Raw genomic sequence first — 16,468 nt, 5'->3', positions numbered from 1 at the left:
AATTTCTCATCCTTAGTTATCACTGAAGAGAAATCTGGGCTAGTGACAGGTTACATTATACTGCTTTCTTCCTAGGATTTTCATGAGGCCTCAGTGTTCAACATATCTAAAGTGCCCACAGACAGTAGCTTGCATGATTCAAGTATTCGTTTACAGTGTGGGTCCTGTTATTATCATGTGGGCCCACGGAGGGCAAGGAATTTTGTCTGTTTTGCTAACAACTGTGTCTCTAGTACCTAGTGCCATGACTGCCGTTTTACAGGTATTTAATAAATACCTGTTAAATAAATGAAGGAGGAAAAGGAGTAAATGAAGAATCTAAAACTTCAGTGCTTCTATTATCGTAACATTTGTGATCCTTTTAACCAGGAAGAAAAAGAAATTGAAACAGATTTGCAGGCAAAGAAACAAAGAATTATATACTATATTGAAAATGCTGTGTTTAGAACAGAACTAGCATATCTACATGGAAATTTTCAATAGGCCACTACTATAGTCTAAATTGTATTGTGAGAGGACAATTTTGCTCTGTCCTCATGGAGCATTGGCTGTCATATTGCCATCATGAGCAACCTGAGTGAGTGAGGGAAGCAGCAGTCCCATTATCCAGCTATCCCTTTGAGGATCATTTCACCCATCTTTTGCACACTAGAAAGATTCCGAAGTTTAAAACTCCTTAAAAAAAGGATTCCAGCTTATGACAGAAATATTCAAAATGTATGCCACATTAATTTTCTTTAATACATCTGTAGCCAAGAGAAAATGACTTCTTGATCTAACATCAAATGTCTAGAAAGCCTTACCATTTTAGATTCATAAGTATAAAGTGCTTTTAAAAGGGGAGGCTGTGGCGTGAGTAAGCTCTGCAAAGTACGGTCATCTTCTACCAAGCTGTCTACGAGGACCTTCAAGTAGCCACTGTTGGAAAGATACAAAAGCCACTGCTGCTGTTTATCCACAGAGACAATCCTATCAAGTAGAGCCAGGGCCAGCATCTGAAGAAAGAATAAATTAAAGTCCAAAACACGTAGATGCTACCAAAATCAACAACGGTAACTGACTTTATCTGACGTCAGGTATGAAATATGAAGAATTTTTTTCATAAAGAGAATGTTACTTGCAATAACATTTCCTTTTTTTTTGAGAAGTTAAAAACTATGGCTCCAGAACCTCACTTTATCAATAAAGGAAAGCTCTCAGGTAAAGATGTATTTCCAAAACAAAACATGCTAAAATAGCGGCATTAGGTGTATTTTAGTAGACTCTAACATTGCTTGTTAGAGAAAAGAAATGTTTTTAACAGCTGTTTTTTCTCACTGTGAAGTTTTATAATGCTCATTACAGAAAACACAGAAAAATAGTAACTAGGTTGGGCGCAGTGGCTCACTCCTGTAATCCCAACACTTAGGGAGGCAGAGGCAGGTGGAGCACTTGTCAGGAATCCGAGACAAGCCTGGCTGTTAAAAAGATTAGGCCGGGCGCGGTGGCTCACGCCTGTAATCCCAGCACTTTGGGAGGCCAAGGTGGGTGGATCACGAGGTCAGGAGTTCAAGACCAACCTGGCCAAGATGGTGAAACTCCATCTCTACTACAACTACAAAAAAAAATTAGCTGGGCGTGGTGGTTGGCACCTGTAATCTGAGCTACTCGGAAGGCTGAGGCAAAGAACTGCTTGAACCCGGGAGGCAGAGGTTGCAGTGAGCTGAGATCGTGCCACTGCACTCCAGCCTGGGTGACAAAGCGAGACTCTGTCTCAAAAAAAAAAAAAAAAAAACTACCCCGGCATGGTGGTGTATGCCTGTAATCCCAGCTACTCAGGAGGCTGAGGCAGGAGAATTGCTTGTACCTGGGAGGCGGAGGTTGCAGTGAGCCGAGATCGTGCCACTGCACTCCAGTCTGGGCAACAGAGCAAGACTCTGTCTCAATGAAAAAAAAAAGTAATAACTACACAATCTGATAAATACAGTTCATCCATTTTGGTCTGTCTCCTACCAGTATTTTTTCTATGCATACAAATATTTTAAAATTTTTAAAACATAACTAAAAGGTGGCCGGGTGTGGTGGCTCATGCCTGTAATCCCAGCCCTTTGGGAGGCCGAGGCGGGAGGATCACGAGGTCAGGAGATTGAGACCATCCTGGCTAACACGGTGAAACCCCGTCTCTACTAAAAATACAAAAAATTAGCCAGGCGTAGTGGCAGGCGCCTGTAGTTCCAGCTACTTGGGAGGCTGAGGCAGGAGAATGGCGTGAACTCGGGAGGCAGAGCTTACAGTGAGCCGAGATCACGCCACTACACTCTAGCCTGGGCGACAGAGCGAGACTCCATCTCAAAAACAAACAAACAAAAAAAGTAACTAAAAGGTTATGACAGTTTATTTTTAAAAATCCTATTTCCTATGGTCTTCAAAAACATGATTTAATTGCTACATAACTTTGCTACATAATTTTCCATTAAGAAGTTATCTTCTCACTGCAGTGAGAAGATAACCAGTGTGCCACCATACTGTACAAGAAATATAAATACAAATTCTCCACAAAGCAATTAGGCAGACAAAGATCTATTCAGTACAAGGCAATTTATTCAGCATTCTCTTAACCAAAGATCTTTAGCCAGCAGTGTTTCTGTTGTTTCTACCAGTCAACCTCAAAATTAGCAAGATAATTCTGAAAGGCAATTCTGAATTAAGATTCTAACAAAATTAAACACAACATATGAATAAATAAAATAGAAATCTCAAATTATAGCAAATAAGAAAATACACTATATTATAAAAAATAATTCTTAATATGTACCATACATTATTAAAAGTAGAATCAATTTATTTTATTTTATTTTTTGCAGCAGGGTCTCACTCTGTAGCCCAGGCTGGAGTGCAGTGCCTTGATTACAGCTCACCGCAGGCAACCTCTGCCTCCTGCGCTCATGCAATTTTCCCACCTCAGCCTCCCAAGTAACTGGGACTACAGGTGCATGCCACCATGGCTGGCTAATTTTTTGTATTTTTTGTAGAGATGGGGTTTCACCATGTTGCTCAGGCTAGTCTCAAACTCCTAGACTCAAGAAATCTGCCCACCTTGGCCTTCCAAAGCACTGAGATTACAGGCATGAGGCACCACACCCAGCCATGAATCAGTTTATACCTTAATAAGTCAAAATACTTATTCAATTATAAAACTAAATAAGAGTTGCTTTACCCTTCCAATCTCATGACCATCACAAGCATCTCGACAGACCACTTCCATGAGGGCAGCGCCATAACTTTCAATAATGGCTATGTTTTCTCGCTGTAATTTGCTAAATACATCTTCAGGGGCTGTCAGCCTTTCCCACATGGTTTTCTTGGCTAAAAGGATTAAAACAGAAAAAAACACTCCAGTAGAAAGCAGTGTAATAACTGAGTAATTATACCTCACATGCTAGGTATGAGCTGAGAGAAGGAAAAAAAAAAAACACACACAACAAAAAAATCCTTCCATCACTGCTTGTACACAAAGGCCCACTTACCAGTGGGTCCAAGCAGGTTAACTCTAATAACACAATGCACCTATTTCATGCATGGTTCATAACACTAAGATAATAATTGTACCAGGAAAAGGATAAAACATTCTTAAAGAGATCAAAATGAATTACAAGACTCCATGAGAACCAATGTCCTGTATTTATCCTGCTCATCAATCTTTCTTTTTTCCTTCTTTTTTTTTTTTTTTTGAGACAGAGCCTCGCTCTGTCTCCAGGCTGGAGTGCAGTGGCGCGATCTCGGCTCACTGCAGCCTCCGCCTCCCAGGTTCAAGCGATTCTCCTGCCTCAGCCTCCCGAGTAGCTGGGACTACAGGTGCACGCCACCACGCCCAGCTAATTTTTGTATTTTTAGTAGAGATGGGGTTTCATCATGTTGGCCGGGATGGTCTTGATCTCCTGACCTCGTGATCCGCCTGCCTTGGCCTCCCAAAGTGCTGGGATTCTAGGTGTGAGCCACTGTGCCCAGCTGCTAATCAATCTTTTATCTTTTATTGAGATCTTTTAAAATTGCCAGGCATGGTGGCTCACACCTATAATCCTAGCACTTTGGGAGGCCAAGGTGGGTGGATCACTTGAGGACAGGAGTTCAAAACCAGCCTGGCCAACATGGTGAAACCCTGTCTCTACTAAAAATACAAAAAGTTAGTGGGGCGTGGTGGTGCACACCTATAATCCTAGTTACTGGGGAGGCTGAGGCAGGAGAATCACTTGAACCCAGGAGGTGGAGGCTGCAGTGAGCTGAGATCGCGCCACTGTACTCCAGCTTGGGCTACAGAGTGAAGCTCTGTCTCAAAAAACGAAAGAAAAGAAAAGAAAATTTAGCTAGAAAGGATCAGGTACAGTGTAGACAAAAATCTGCCTCCAAAAAAATCAGATATTTTTATTCTTTTTTTTAGTTGAAATCCTTATTAAAAATAAAAGCACACCCATTATAAAGGTAATTTAAATATACAATGATTAGGAACAGTATGATCATATATTTTATGTAAGACCCACAAACATACTCTTATGTAAGACTCTTTAAAAATTTTCACAAGTACATTAAATAAAGCAATAACTTGCATTTGAAACTAATCTCATTTTTTCCAACTACTACATAGCAGCAGTTTTTAAATTGGCATCTTGATGACTTCTTATAAAAAGCCTATTGTAGAGCCCCACCTAGTGGTTAAGTGGTGACTTGGCCAATTCAACTAAATGGAATGTTAAAAAAAACACACACAAAAGAAAAATGTGGGAGGTGCTGAGAGTGGAGAAATCCCATTACTATCTCTTTTCTTAAAAGAAGCTTGTGTTTGCTTAAAAAACTTCTCTAAACTATTCTGTTATTTTTCCTCATCTTACAGATACTCTCATACATTATTTATGTGGGTGCTACATGCCTATAAATCTACCATTTGGCTATTACTACCTTGTAGGATACTATGTATGGCATAAAATACAACCACCATAAGGATAATAAGATCAATTGAACCTTATGTACACAGTGGTTTTTAACAGTCTATACAAAATAGCACTCACAAAGGTGAAGAGCCCAAAGAAAATCCATTATCAGAAGGTGCTCTGACAACTTCTTAACAAATGGCAGAATAACTCTGAATGACTTGATTGAACATCAAATGTCTACAAAGTATATAAAGCATTATATACTGATGTGTTGAACGCTTAATAACATTTTCATGTCTTACGATTAGTTTCAATTAAAAATGCTAACTATATTTTAGAAAGCAGCATTTAGGAATATTTTAAATGTGCCTAACTTTTGACCAAGAAATTCCACTTCTTGGAATTTATCCAAAGAAAACCTCACTAGTACAAAAAGATACATGTATACTATTGATGAGTTTATACTGGAGAAGGTCATTCGTTCGAATCTTTTTAAAATAAAAGCACATACTTTTTCACATGGAAATTCCACTATTAAGCAGCATCCTTTTTTAGAAATATAGGCATATAAAAAAAGTTGATGTAGCATTTTTGTAATAAAAATTTAGAAACAATTGAAATGCCTGTGAATAAGGGAAATGGCAAATAAGTGTTTCATCCATATCATGGAATAACAAAGACTTTTGTGTTTCTTTTTGAGATGGAGTTTCACTCTTGTTGCCCAGGCTGGAGTGCAGTGGCACAATCTGGGCAACCTCTGCCTCCTGGGTTCAAGCAATTCTCCTGCTTCAGCCTCCCGAGTAGCTGGGATTACAGATGCCTGCCACTATGGCTGCTAATTTTTTGATTTTTAATAGAGATGGGATTTCACCATATTGGCCAAGCTGGTCTTGAACTCCTGACCTCAGGTGATCCATCGGCCTTGGCCTCCCAAACTGCTAGGATTACAGGCGTGAGCCACCACTCCAGGCCGAGATATTTTAAAAGAATCAACTAGATAAGTACTCTGATGTAGTACAAAGGAAAGAAAGACATTGGACTATTCTATGTAGAGCATACTGTTCAGTGGGACTTAAGGCAAGTGAGGGAGTTACAGAAGTATATAAAAGCTTAAGTATTATTTGAAGGTTTTCTATAATTCTTAAAAACTAAACATTCTTCCTCAACTTTTGAGTAAATGCTTTAAAAATGACACTAATATTCATTTATTACAGTTTTGATTAGTCAAAAGATGGAGAAGTGATTTTTTTTTTTTCAATTTAAAGTAACCATCTCCCAATCCAGAAAAGATTAGAAATTGATCTCATTCTACCTGCTTCTAAGGTGTCTGGTTCATCAGGTCTCTGGGCAATCTGTAAGTAATAAAGCAGAGAGCCATACAAGTGAGTCCTCACTCGTTGGAATCCACCACCTAGGGAGATTAGGAAGATGTCAAATGAAAATCTTTTCTCATTAAAAAAAAAAAAAAATAAAGAAAATAAAATAAAATTCAGGAAAAAATAAAAAATAAAAAAAAAAGAAAATCTTTTCTCAAAGTTAAAACAAATACAAAAGATAGAATTTATAGAAAATTTAGATGAAAAAAACCTGTCTTCAAAATGAAGTCTAACAGTTTCTTCAATATGATGTAAAGTGAAGAATCTCCAATAGAAGCAAAACCCACTAATGGGTTCTCTTCTGGAGGAGGTGAGGTGAAGGAACTATCAAGCATAAAAGCGTAATGGGCCTCTGCTGGTCCCAAGACTGATGTTTGCTTCTGTTCGGTGAGGACGGCCTGGCTTAGGTGAGCAGTCAGTGTGAACACCGCCCCGGCGACCACAGGCATTAACTCTTGCGCTGCTTCATCATCCAGTATCTTAAAGGACAAGGGCAAATTAGAGTGAGAATCCTGCTTTCAGCAATAATCATTAACAAATTTCATAGCTTTTTTTTTTTTTTTTTTTTGAAGACAGGGTCTCGCTCTGTCACCCAGGCTGCTTATTCTCAGCTCACTTCAGCCTTGACCTCCTGAGCTCAGGCGGTCTTCCCACCTCAGCCTCCCGCAACTGTGACTACAGGTGCAAACCATCATGCTCGTAGAGACGGAATCTCACTATGTTGCCCAGGTTGGTCTCAAACTCCTGGGCTCAAGCGATCCTCCCACCTTGGCCTCTCAAAGTTCTGGGATTACAGGCATGAATCACTGCACACAGCCCATTAACGAGTTTTATATACATTTAGCTTGTCAACTATGATAACAGTATAAGAATGGAATACAGAAATTAGTCAAAAAAAAAAAAAGAAAGAAAGGAATCTAATATATACAGAGAAACTTAAATATGATGCTAGTTAACGGTTGTTCTTAACCAGAAGGGATTCCTATCAGAATTCCCTAGGGAGGTTTCTTTTTGAAATTCACATAAATGGTCTCACCACCACATTCAGTAGGTCTGGGGTGGGCTCTGTCCATGTGAATTTTTACAAAGCTCCCTAGATAATTCGGACATACACTCTGGTTGAGAGCCACTACTGTACAGAATTAATCCCTTTCTCGAGGAAAAGTCTTAACGTTGCTATTGTGCAATTCTATTTTACTCCCAATCAAAAATGGAAAACAATTAGGGTGCCAAAATATATTTGTTTAAATGATACATATTTGTTCAGCAGTATAAAGTAATTTAGGAAGTATGTCACCTTATCATGCACATCTTGTAAAATATCACGAATAATCAGTTGTCGATCCTCTGCCTGAATGAGGTCCTGGGGACAAGCTGTCAGTATAATTTCTACCAGTTGCCTCCACGACTCCAGAGCATGACGTTTTGCATGAAGACACTGCAGCAATTTATTTCTTCCTACCACATACTGAAGTACAGTGCTGATTTCCTAAAGCCACAGGAATTGAATCGTAAGTTTAAACAGGCAAATAAGATCAGTTATCTGTCAGTTACTCAGAAAATATTTATTTGGAAACCTACTACATGCATGCCAGGAAGCAGATATCTCTTCATATTATTTCAGTAGTAGCCAGGGCTATACAAAATATTAATATGTAAGGTGTGTATGTGTGTGTATATGTGCATGAAAGGTAGGGGACAGAGGTGGCATAGATAAATATGTATTTTTTGATATCATATTCTTTCTCCTTGTACCCATCTACTTATACTTGCTTACTCTAGAGCACTAGAATTATCTAAACTCCAAGTTCAATGGCATGTTTCCCTGACATCTATTTCTTTGCCTCTTGCTTTGGCCTGGCCAGCTATATCTCCATGCATGTGGTTCTTCCCACCTAACCTCTTACCTGTAACTTTCCACTTGTGATGACAAATGACCCTCCTGTCTCACTGATGGGGACCAAGTGAGGTCTAATACGAAATATGGTCAGGTTGCAAATCCTTAACTAGCCTAGCAGAAAAGGTGTTATTTATTTTGGCATACCAGATAGTTCAGTTTATAAAAGTTATAAAATCAAAAGTGAAAGACTCCCTAAATGTTTAATTTTTAGGCAGCTTACTAATTAGCAAACTACATGTCAATATACTACTTTAGTCTTTTCACCAGCAACCTAAGCAGTTAAAAGGTTGAAACGAACACATACTCAACAAAGCTTACCTCCATGAGTAGAGGTCTCTGTCCTATGGCTGCCATACCCTGAAGGGCATTTACTTCAGCTACAAGAACCCTATGAAGAAGCTGGATAATTGGGAAAAGAAAAATAAGACATTTCTGACACTGGTAGAACAATAACACCTAGCAATTACCATAAACTGCCCTAAAGGGAAAGGTGTCAGATACCTTTATATATAATCTAACAAAAGCACTGTCCAATTTCTAGACCAAAATATTAAGTATCCCTTTTCAAGAAGTTAGTGTGATATATTAAGTTTTATTTCAGGGATATTTTACAAAAACCACAGTCCTTCCTATAAACTACTAAACCAATGTCTCTATCAGAAAGAAAACCTGTATGGTTCTATTTGTTTCTGATGACTTAAGGTCTGAGCCACTTGACACTGCAGATACGTACTTTTAAAGCAACCCTCACCTTGACATTGCAGACTGTCTGTCCCCGTAAATTCTTGTGTTCACAGTTAGCAATAACTTGTTCAATCTGGGCCCGATCAAAAAAATCCAACTGCAAAGGCTCAGGGATCTCCTGACTGAAGTCAATCGAGTCAAGAATATTTAGAATTTTTCGACGTACTAGAAATAATAAAAAGTAATTTGATTTTACTTGGGACATTGAAAAGAAGGGCAAACCACCATATTCAGTTGATTTTCAAAGACAGTGCTATTTTCAGAAAGAGCATAAAATAGCCAAGAAACTGAAAACTGTATTGGAATCTAAATTTGATTTTATTTCTGATACATCCATTAGCAAAAATATTTTCTTTCCTGTTGTATAATCCTATTATAAAAAAAATTTTTCAGGTGGCAAATAATCCTTTATGTAACTTTTCTATACCAGTTCAGAGTTTGCAGGCACAGGCATAATAATCCCTTGAAGTTTTAAGCCATGTAATATATGTCTATAAAATAAATTTATTACAAATTCAAAGGGCATTATTACCTTTTGTAGCAGTGTCAAAGTGAAGGAACCCAGAAACAGACCTGTTTTCATCTTCTATTCCTCCTTCACCGTCTGTTGGAACATCAATAATATTGAATCACAAAAAGAAGAACATACTCTTAAAACTACATTTATTTGGAAATAACAAACATAAGGTATTTTATTTCTAGGTCATTGTTTCTACATCAAAGAGTCCTGTGCAAATGGATAATTAAAATGCAAAGACTGATGAGGACTTACTACCAACATTCATCTAATTCTTTCCGTCCCTATGGAATCCACTGCACAATTGTAAAGAGAATAATCAGATTCTCAAAAATGGCAAGACCCAGTCATGCCAATGAGATGATTTTAAAAGTTTATGCTTAATTTGCATGAATAATACATCCTGAAATAGCTTAGGTCATGCTGGCTCAGTATGACAAACTCCACTGACAATTTTGTATATAATACCGGTATGACTATAGTGTAATGTGGATGCTTAAAATAATAATAAATGACAATCATAAGATGAGTTAAAATTTTTGTGTTTTAAGAAAAAAAATATTCTAAAAGTGAGAAGATAGTTTTGGTCTATAGTCACATACTAAGCACAAGCTTCAGATTTGTGCTTGTCTTCACGACAACTAGTCACCAGCACAATGAAACAAATACTAATACTCACCCGAGTATGGTTTCACCGGCATGTCATCCAGTAAGAGGTGTAGGAGCCTCTGGGTATGCGACCGCTGACGATTCAGAGAGGTTACCCTTAGCTCTATTGAGGCAGTTTTCATAAGCCATGACATCTGGTTCAGCATAGATATTTCATATTCTAGAATTTAAACATGTAAATTTTGTTTCCCAGAGTAATAACACAGTATCAAAACAGACTTAAATTCTGTAACTCAACAGATATTTTCCCATGTAACAAAGTCAATAATTTATGAAACTCAGCAACATAATAATTTCTCACTCTGTAAAATTACAAGAGGAAAAAAAAAGATACCAAGGAAGAAAAAAATAAGCTAGTATAAATTTATGAAAGATGGGCTAAAGTAAATGAAGAGTAAAAGAGAATCAAGTTTTCATTACTGATTTTAATTTCACAAAGATCCTGAGTCTATCATATTTTGACACTGATATATAAAACAATATTTTAAAGTAATTTTCAAATACATAACTCAAAAAACTATCATAGTTTGGTTTTGATTTCACAAAACAAATACTTAAGAAAAATTAAACTTAAATTGCATGATTTTATAATACCTCAATTAATGATGTGGTTTAACATTTAATTAAGGCTGAGAATCACTTATACAATAGTTATTTATTTATTTATTTATTTATTTTTTATTGTAGAGACAGGGTCTCACTCTGTTGCCCAGGCTGTACTTGAGCTCCTGGCTTCCGTGACCCTCCTGTCTCAGCCTACCTAAGCACTGGGATTACAGGCGCGAGCCACTGTGCCTGGTCCTACAATAAGATTTTTTTAATCCAATACTATTTTAGTATGCTTGACATTGAAACCCTAAACTGTGACAGTATAAACATAAAATTAACCAAATAACAATACTAATAATAATTTCAGGCAAAGCTAAATGAAGTTTTATAAAACACATACCATAATAGGTAAGACGTTTTTATTTTTAATTAGTTAGGTGGGAAAAGAGGGTTTCTAAAAGCTTCGTACATAAACAAAATCCCAGAACTAAAAATAAGACACTTACGAAAATAAAGTGAAAAACCTTTTGCCAATAGATAATTCTCAGAGGTCTAACACCATTACTCTAAAAGGTAAATTAGATGTTGACAATTACTAGTAATAGAAATTTGTTTATGGCATGTGTGAGCCTCAATTTCCTAAAACATAAAGATGACACAAGCTAAACTTTTAAAAAACTCAATAGACCAAGACTGAATATAATCCGAATTCAGAAAACTGTTAAAAGTTGGTCAAAAAAAAAAAATAAAGTAGAATCCTGATAAGACTGCATTAGCATGGAATAATTGTTAGTCATGTCAATAAACTAAGTTAAAACTGTTTTCTACCATAATTAGTTTTCAACTTTTCATTTCAAGATATGAATTGGTTTCAATACAAACACAAGAACCAAGAGTAAGTCGAGATTTTTTTTTTTCTCATAAACAGCCTGGGAAGAGAAAATCAGAAATCTTTGTAAAACAATTTTCATTCAAAAACTTTAAATTCCCATTAATTTTCTAATCCCTTCAACACAATCTTTAAATTTTATTTGTTGTAAGAGAATCAAATTCCATCCTTGATAGGCTATATTTAAATAAATTTTTGCTAGCAGTTAAAATATCAGCCTTCTTTAAGCAGAAATTACAAAAAGAACCCAAAATAACAAAGAAGCCACAGTATCAGAATTAGAACAGAATTCCCCCAAATATTGTATAAATAAAATCACTTAACATGGAATCATAAATGTGTTCTTATAAATAAGGGAAAATAATGGCCTACCTTTGTTAGAAAATGGTAGATACTGCAACTGGGAAAATAAGAAATCCTGGCTGGTTCTCAAGTACCTCATAGTAGGACCAGATGTATCAGAGCATGCACATAACTGATATATGACCTAAAGCATTAAAGTAAGAAAAATCCCTAAATCAGTCTTTCTGTGTTATACATATTAAGGTAACAAAATATGAACTTAGACCTACTAAGTGAAAAACTAGGACCCATCAACAATTCAAGTAAAATGGACAGATGCACAAAACATAACCTCAGAGTTATGAACAGTCCTAGGCAACCTAGCTCAAGAAAATACACTGAAATACAATTGAGGGCTGATGACGTTATTGTAGAACTATCATTAATATACTTACTAATATATACACATATAGTTAATTTTACTATACACATATAGTACATTTTAGTATTTTAGCTTAATTATTAGTAGCAGGCTGGGCATGGTGGCTCACCTCCCAACACTTTGGGAGGCCGAGGTGGGCAGATTACCTGAGGTCAGGAGTTTGAGACCAGTCTGGTCAACATGGTGAAACTCTGTCTCTATAAAAATACAAAAATTAGCCAGGCATGGTGGCATGTGCCTGTAATCCCAACTACTCGGAAGGCTGAGGCAGATTAATCACTTGAACCCCGCAGGTGGAGGTTGCAGTGAGCCAAGATCATGCCACTGTACTCCAGCCTGGTGACAGAGTAAGACCCTGTCTCAAAAAAAAAAAAAGAAAAGAAAAAAAAATTATTAGTAGCAAATTACTTGGAAGTAACTTCTGAGAACCATACGAGTTACATCTCAACCTCAGGAAGATTAAAATTACCGAAACTAAAGCAAATGCAGAAATTACAAAGAAGATCCATAAATTCAACTAAATAACAATAAACTGAATAAAAATTTAACAAAAAATAGATAAGAGAAAAAAGTTCTTATATTAAATATAAGAAAAAGTTGCTAGCTCTAATATATATAAAGATCTCCATTGCAGATATGAATAACATAAATATCTAAGTAGCCCAAATGGTAAAAGACATTTTATATGAGAAAAATAAAAATAGCCCATAATAAAAAATGTCTATCTGTTTTCAAGAATTAAAAAAAAAAAATCAAGATGATAATAGGTAGGCATCATATTATAAATCAGCAAAAAAAAACTTTTTTTGAGTCAGGGTCTCACTCTGTTACCCAGGTTGGAGTACAGTGGTGCAGTGATGCAATCACAGCTCACTGCAGCCTCGACCTCCTGGGCTCAAGCGATCCTCCCAGCTCAGCCTTCTGAGTAGCTGGGACTACAGTAATTGCATGCCATGATGCGTGGCTAATATGAACATTTATTAGATGCTTTCCATGTACCAGGCAGTTTAGACATGTTTATTCTAAGCACTATTAATACCTAGTATAATTGTTATGACTACTTGTGAATTAAAATCTAAAGTCAAAACTCTTGATAGCCTTTGACCCAACACAGTCAATCCTCATTATTTACAGATTCCATATTTGCAAATTCACCTAACATGCTAAAATTTATTTAAAATCCCAAGATCGATACTTGCAGTGCTTCCATGGTCCTTCATGCACGGGAGAACAGCTACAAACTGCAGTCACCGAACTCTCATGCTCTCAAATGGAGCAATGCTTTACCTGTTCCAGCTATCATACTACAAAACGGGTCCCTTAAACGGTCTATTTAGTGCCACGGTTTTTGCATTTTTGTGCTTTCTGTTGATTTTGCTGTTTAAAATAGCCCCCAAGCGTAGTGCTGAAATGCTGCCTTGTGTTCCTAAGTGCAAAAAGGCTGTGATACGCCTTTAGGATAAAATACTACATTAGATAAATTTCATTCAGGCTGAGTTATAGTGCTGTTGGCTATGAGTTTAATGTTAATGAATCAACTACATTAAGTAAGGTGTCTTTAAACAGAAACACACATAAAACATGATTATGAATTCATCAGTTGACAAGAATGTTGGAACCAGAAGCTTGCAGGAATCCTAGCCTGTATTTTCCATAGGGGCAATGAATTCACCAATTCAGTGTTCACAATGACTTTATAAAACACAACTACTGTGAATAACGAGAACTGACTATAAACCCTTGTCTGGAAATACATTGTTTTTTCTTTCTTTTGTTTTTTTTGAGACGCAGTTTCGTTCTGTCGCCCAGGCTGGAGTGCAGTGGCGCGATCTTGGCTCACTGCAAGTTCCACGTCCCGAGTTCACATCATTCTCCCACCTCAGCCTCCTGAGTAGCTGGGAATACAGGTGCCCATGACCACAGCTGGCTAATTTTTTGTTTTTGTATTTTTAGTAGAGACGGGGTTTCACCATGTTAGCCAGGATGGTCTTGATCTCCTGACCTTGTGATCCACCCGCCTCAGCCTCCCAAAGTGCTGGGATTACAGGTGTGAGCCACCACTCCCACCTGGAAATATATTCTTAAGAAAAATATAAAACCAAAGGTAATCTATTTATTTATAACTCCATTTATTTACAACCTCCATCTCCCCGGTTCAAGCGATTCTCCTGCCTCAGCCTCCCAAGTAGCTGGGTTTACAGGCACATGGCACAACGCCTGGCTAATTTTTATATTTTTGTTCGCTAGAGCAGAGTAAAAAAAAACTGGAAACAACCTGAATGCAATTTACATTGTTGCAGCACAGAAAGTTTATACACAGAGGAGTAAAAAAGACACAAAATTTCATGTATACTGAATACAACTATAAACAATGTATATACACAAAGAGAAAGAAGACAAGGAAAAGAGTAAGCAGCTCTGCTACAGATGTACATTGACCTTTCAAACAGTTTTGATACTGTTTTGATATTCTATAAACGAACAAAAACTTAAGCTAATACTGAACTTCTCAAAACAAAACCAGTTAGGTGTATTACTGGGGGAGTTAAGAAAACACAAGAAGATACTCTAACAAGTGGAAAAAATAATACTATTAGAAGAGAACTGCGTGTAATCCCAGCACTTTGGGAGGCCAAGGTGGGCGGATCACCTGAGGTCAGGAGTTTGAGACCACCCTGGCCAACATGGTGAAACCCCATCTCCACTAAAAACACAAAAATTATCCAGGTATGGTGGCCCAAGGATGGCTGTAATCCCAGCTACTTGGGAGACCGAAGCACGAGAATTGCTTGAACCTGGGAGATGGAGGTTGCAGTGAGCCGAGACCACACCACTGCACTCCAGGCTAGGCGACAGAGCAAGACTCTGTCCCCCAACCAAAAAAAAAAAAAAAGAGAAGGACACAAAAAGTGAGTTCAAAAAGCACTGCAAGCCATTTTATTAAGATGTGGCCTATATCCTTCCTGGTTTCCAAGACCAGGGACCAGGTAGAAGAAATCTCCGTTCTTAAAGAAAAGAGGGCAAAGGCACGAGGCCTCAACTTCTTCACCCAGAAGCCCTTGCGTTGCAGGACAAGGAAGATATCAATAAGAACCATTTCCCTTTGCTACAGTCAGATTTATTTAAACTAATAAGCTCTTCTTACTTAGAGGTTTAAATTTTTTTCTGAAGCAGGGTGAAGTACAAACATACAGGTAAAGGGAGTATATTTAGTTATAAATGGAGCAGTGATTGCTGTAAAAATGCAGATCCTGACTCATCAGGTCTAAAGTGGGGCCTCAGATTCTGCACTAATAAGCTCCTAGGAGATAATGCTGATGATACTGGTCCCTGGGCCATATTTGAGTAGCAAGGTCACAGAGCATATGTTATGGCCAGGCGCAGTGGCTCATGCCTGTAATCTCAGCACTTTGGGAGGCCAAGGCGGGTGGATCATCTAAGGTCAGGAGTTTGAGACCAGCCTGGACAACACGGTGAAGCCCCATCTCTACTAAAAATACAAAATTAGCCAGGCATGATGGCACATGCCTGTAATCCCAGCTACTTGGGAGGCTGAGGCAGGAGAATCACTTGAACCCACGAGGTGGAGGTTGCGGTGAGCTGAGATCGCACCACTGCGCTCCATCTGGGCAATACAGTGAGACTCCATCTCAAAAAACAGTAACAACAACAACAACAACAACAACAACAACAACAGTGAGTAGGTTATAAACTGGTAAACTGCTGGTATGGACATGTTTTCCTTGGCCAGTATAGTGTTCTAAAAATTAGAACAACTTTCACAAAAATTCAGATTTCCAAATCCTTTTAAAAATGAATAAATAAAAATAAAAATTCAGACAATCTGGCCCAACAAATCCTGCACTCTGGCATGGTAAAATAAGCCAGGGATGAGTAGGAAGGCATGTGCTCTCCAGTCTGCCAGATTCTCCTTTCCTCCCACTCCCTTAACTGGACCCTGGCTTCATTCATTTACTTCACCTGCCATTAATCTAGGTGTTAAGCTTATCAACTGTTTCTACTTATATATCAACCATAAACTAAGATTAGTGATCAATTTTTTTTTTTTTTTTTTGAGAGGGGGTCTCCCTGTTGCCTAGGCTGGTGCATGGTGGACACCTCCCGGGTTCACACCATTCTCCCGCCTCCACACCATTCTCCCGCCTCAGCCTCCCAAGTAGCTGGGACTACAG

At 37.8% G+C, this 16,468-nt stretch overlaps 1 protein-coding gene across 3 annotated transcripts in view; it reads right to left on the bottom strand.

Moving 5' to 3' along the window:
• Positions 1-16,468, bottom strand: part of NUP205 (nucleoporin 205) — a 93,707-nt gene that overhangs the window by 24,421 nt on the left and 52,818 nt on the right. For all 3 annotated transcript variants that reach the window (XM_058427035.1, XM_032761852.2, XM_058427040.1), the window contains exons 23-32: positions 11,924-12,038; positions 10,124-10,273; positions 9,460-9,531; positions 8,935-9,092; positions 8,502-8,582; positions 7,581-7,772; positions 6,495-6,762; positions 6,220-6,318; positions 3,197-3,345; positions 804-995 (exon numbers count right to left, since the gene is read on the bottom strand). In XM_058427035.1, the coding sequence (XP_058283018.1) occupies positions 804-995; positions 3,197-3,345; positions 6,220-6,318; positions 6,495-6,762; positions 7,581-7,772; positions 8,502-8,582; positions 8,935-9,092; positions 9,460-9,531; positions 10,124-10,273; positions 11,924-12,038 (1,476 nt within the window). The remainder of the gene's footprint in view (positions 1-803; positions 996-3,196; positions 3,346-6,219; positions 6,319-6,494; positions 6,763-7,580; positions 7,773-8,501; positions 8,583-8,934; positions 9,093-9,459; positions 9,532-10,123; positions 10,274-11,923; positions 12,039-16,468) is intronic.

This window comes from Hylobates moloch, unplaced genomic scaffold (genome assembly GCF_009828535.3).
Source record: "Hylobates moloch isolate HMO894 unplaced genomic scaffold, HMol_V3 SCAFFOLD_1, whole genome shotgun sequence".
Taxonomy (NCBI): Eukaryota; Metazoa; Chordata; class Mammalia; order Primates; family Hylobatidae; genus Hylobates; species Hylobates moloch.
Note: the sequence above shows the minus strand (reverse complement) of the source record. Positions and strands in the feature narration are given on the sequence as shown.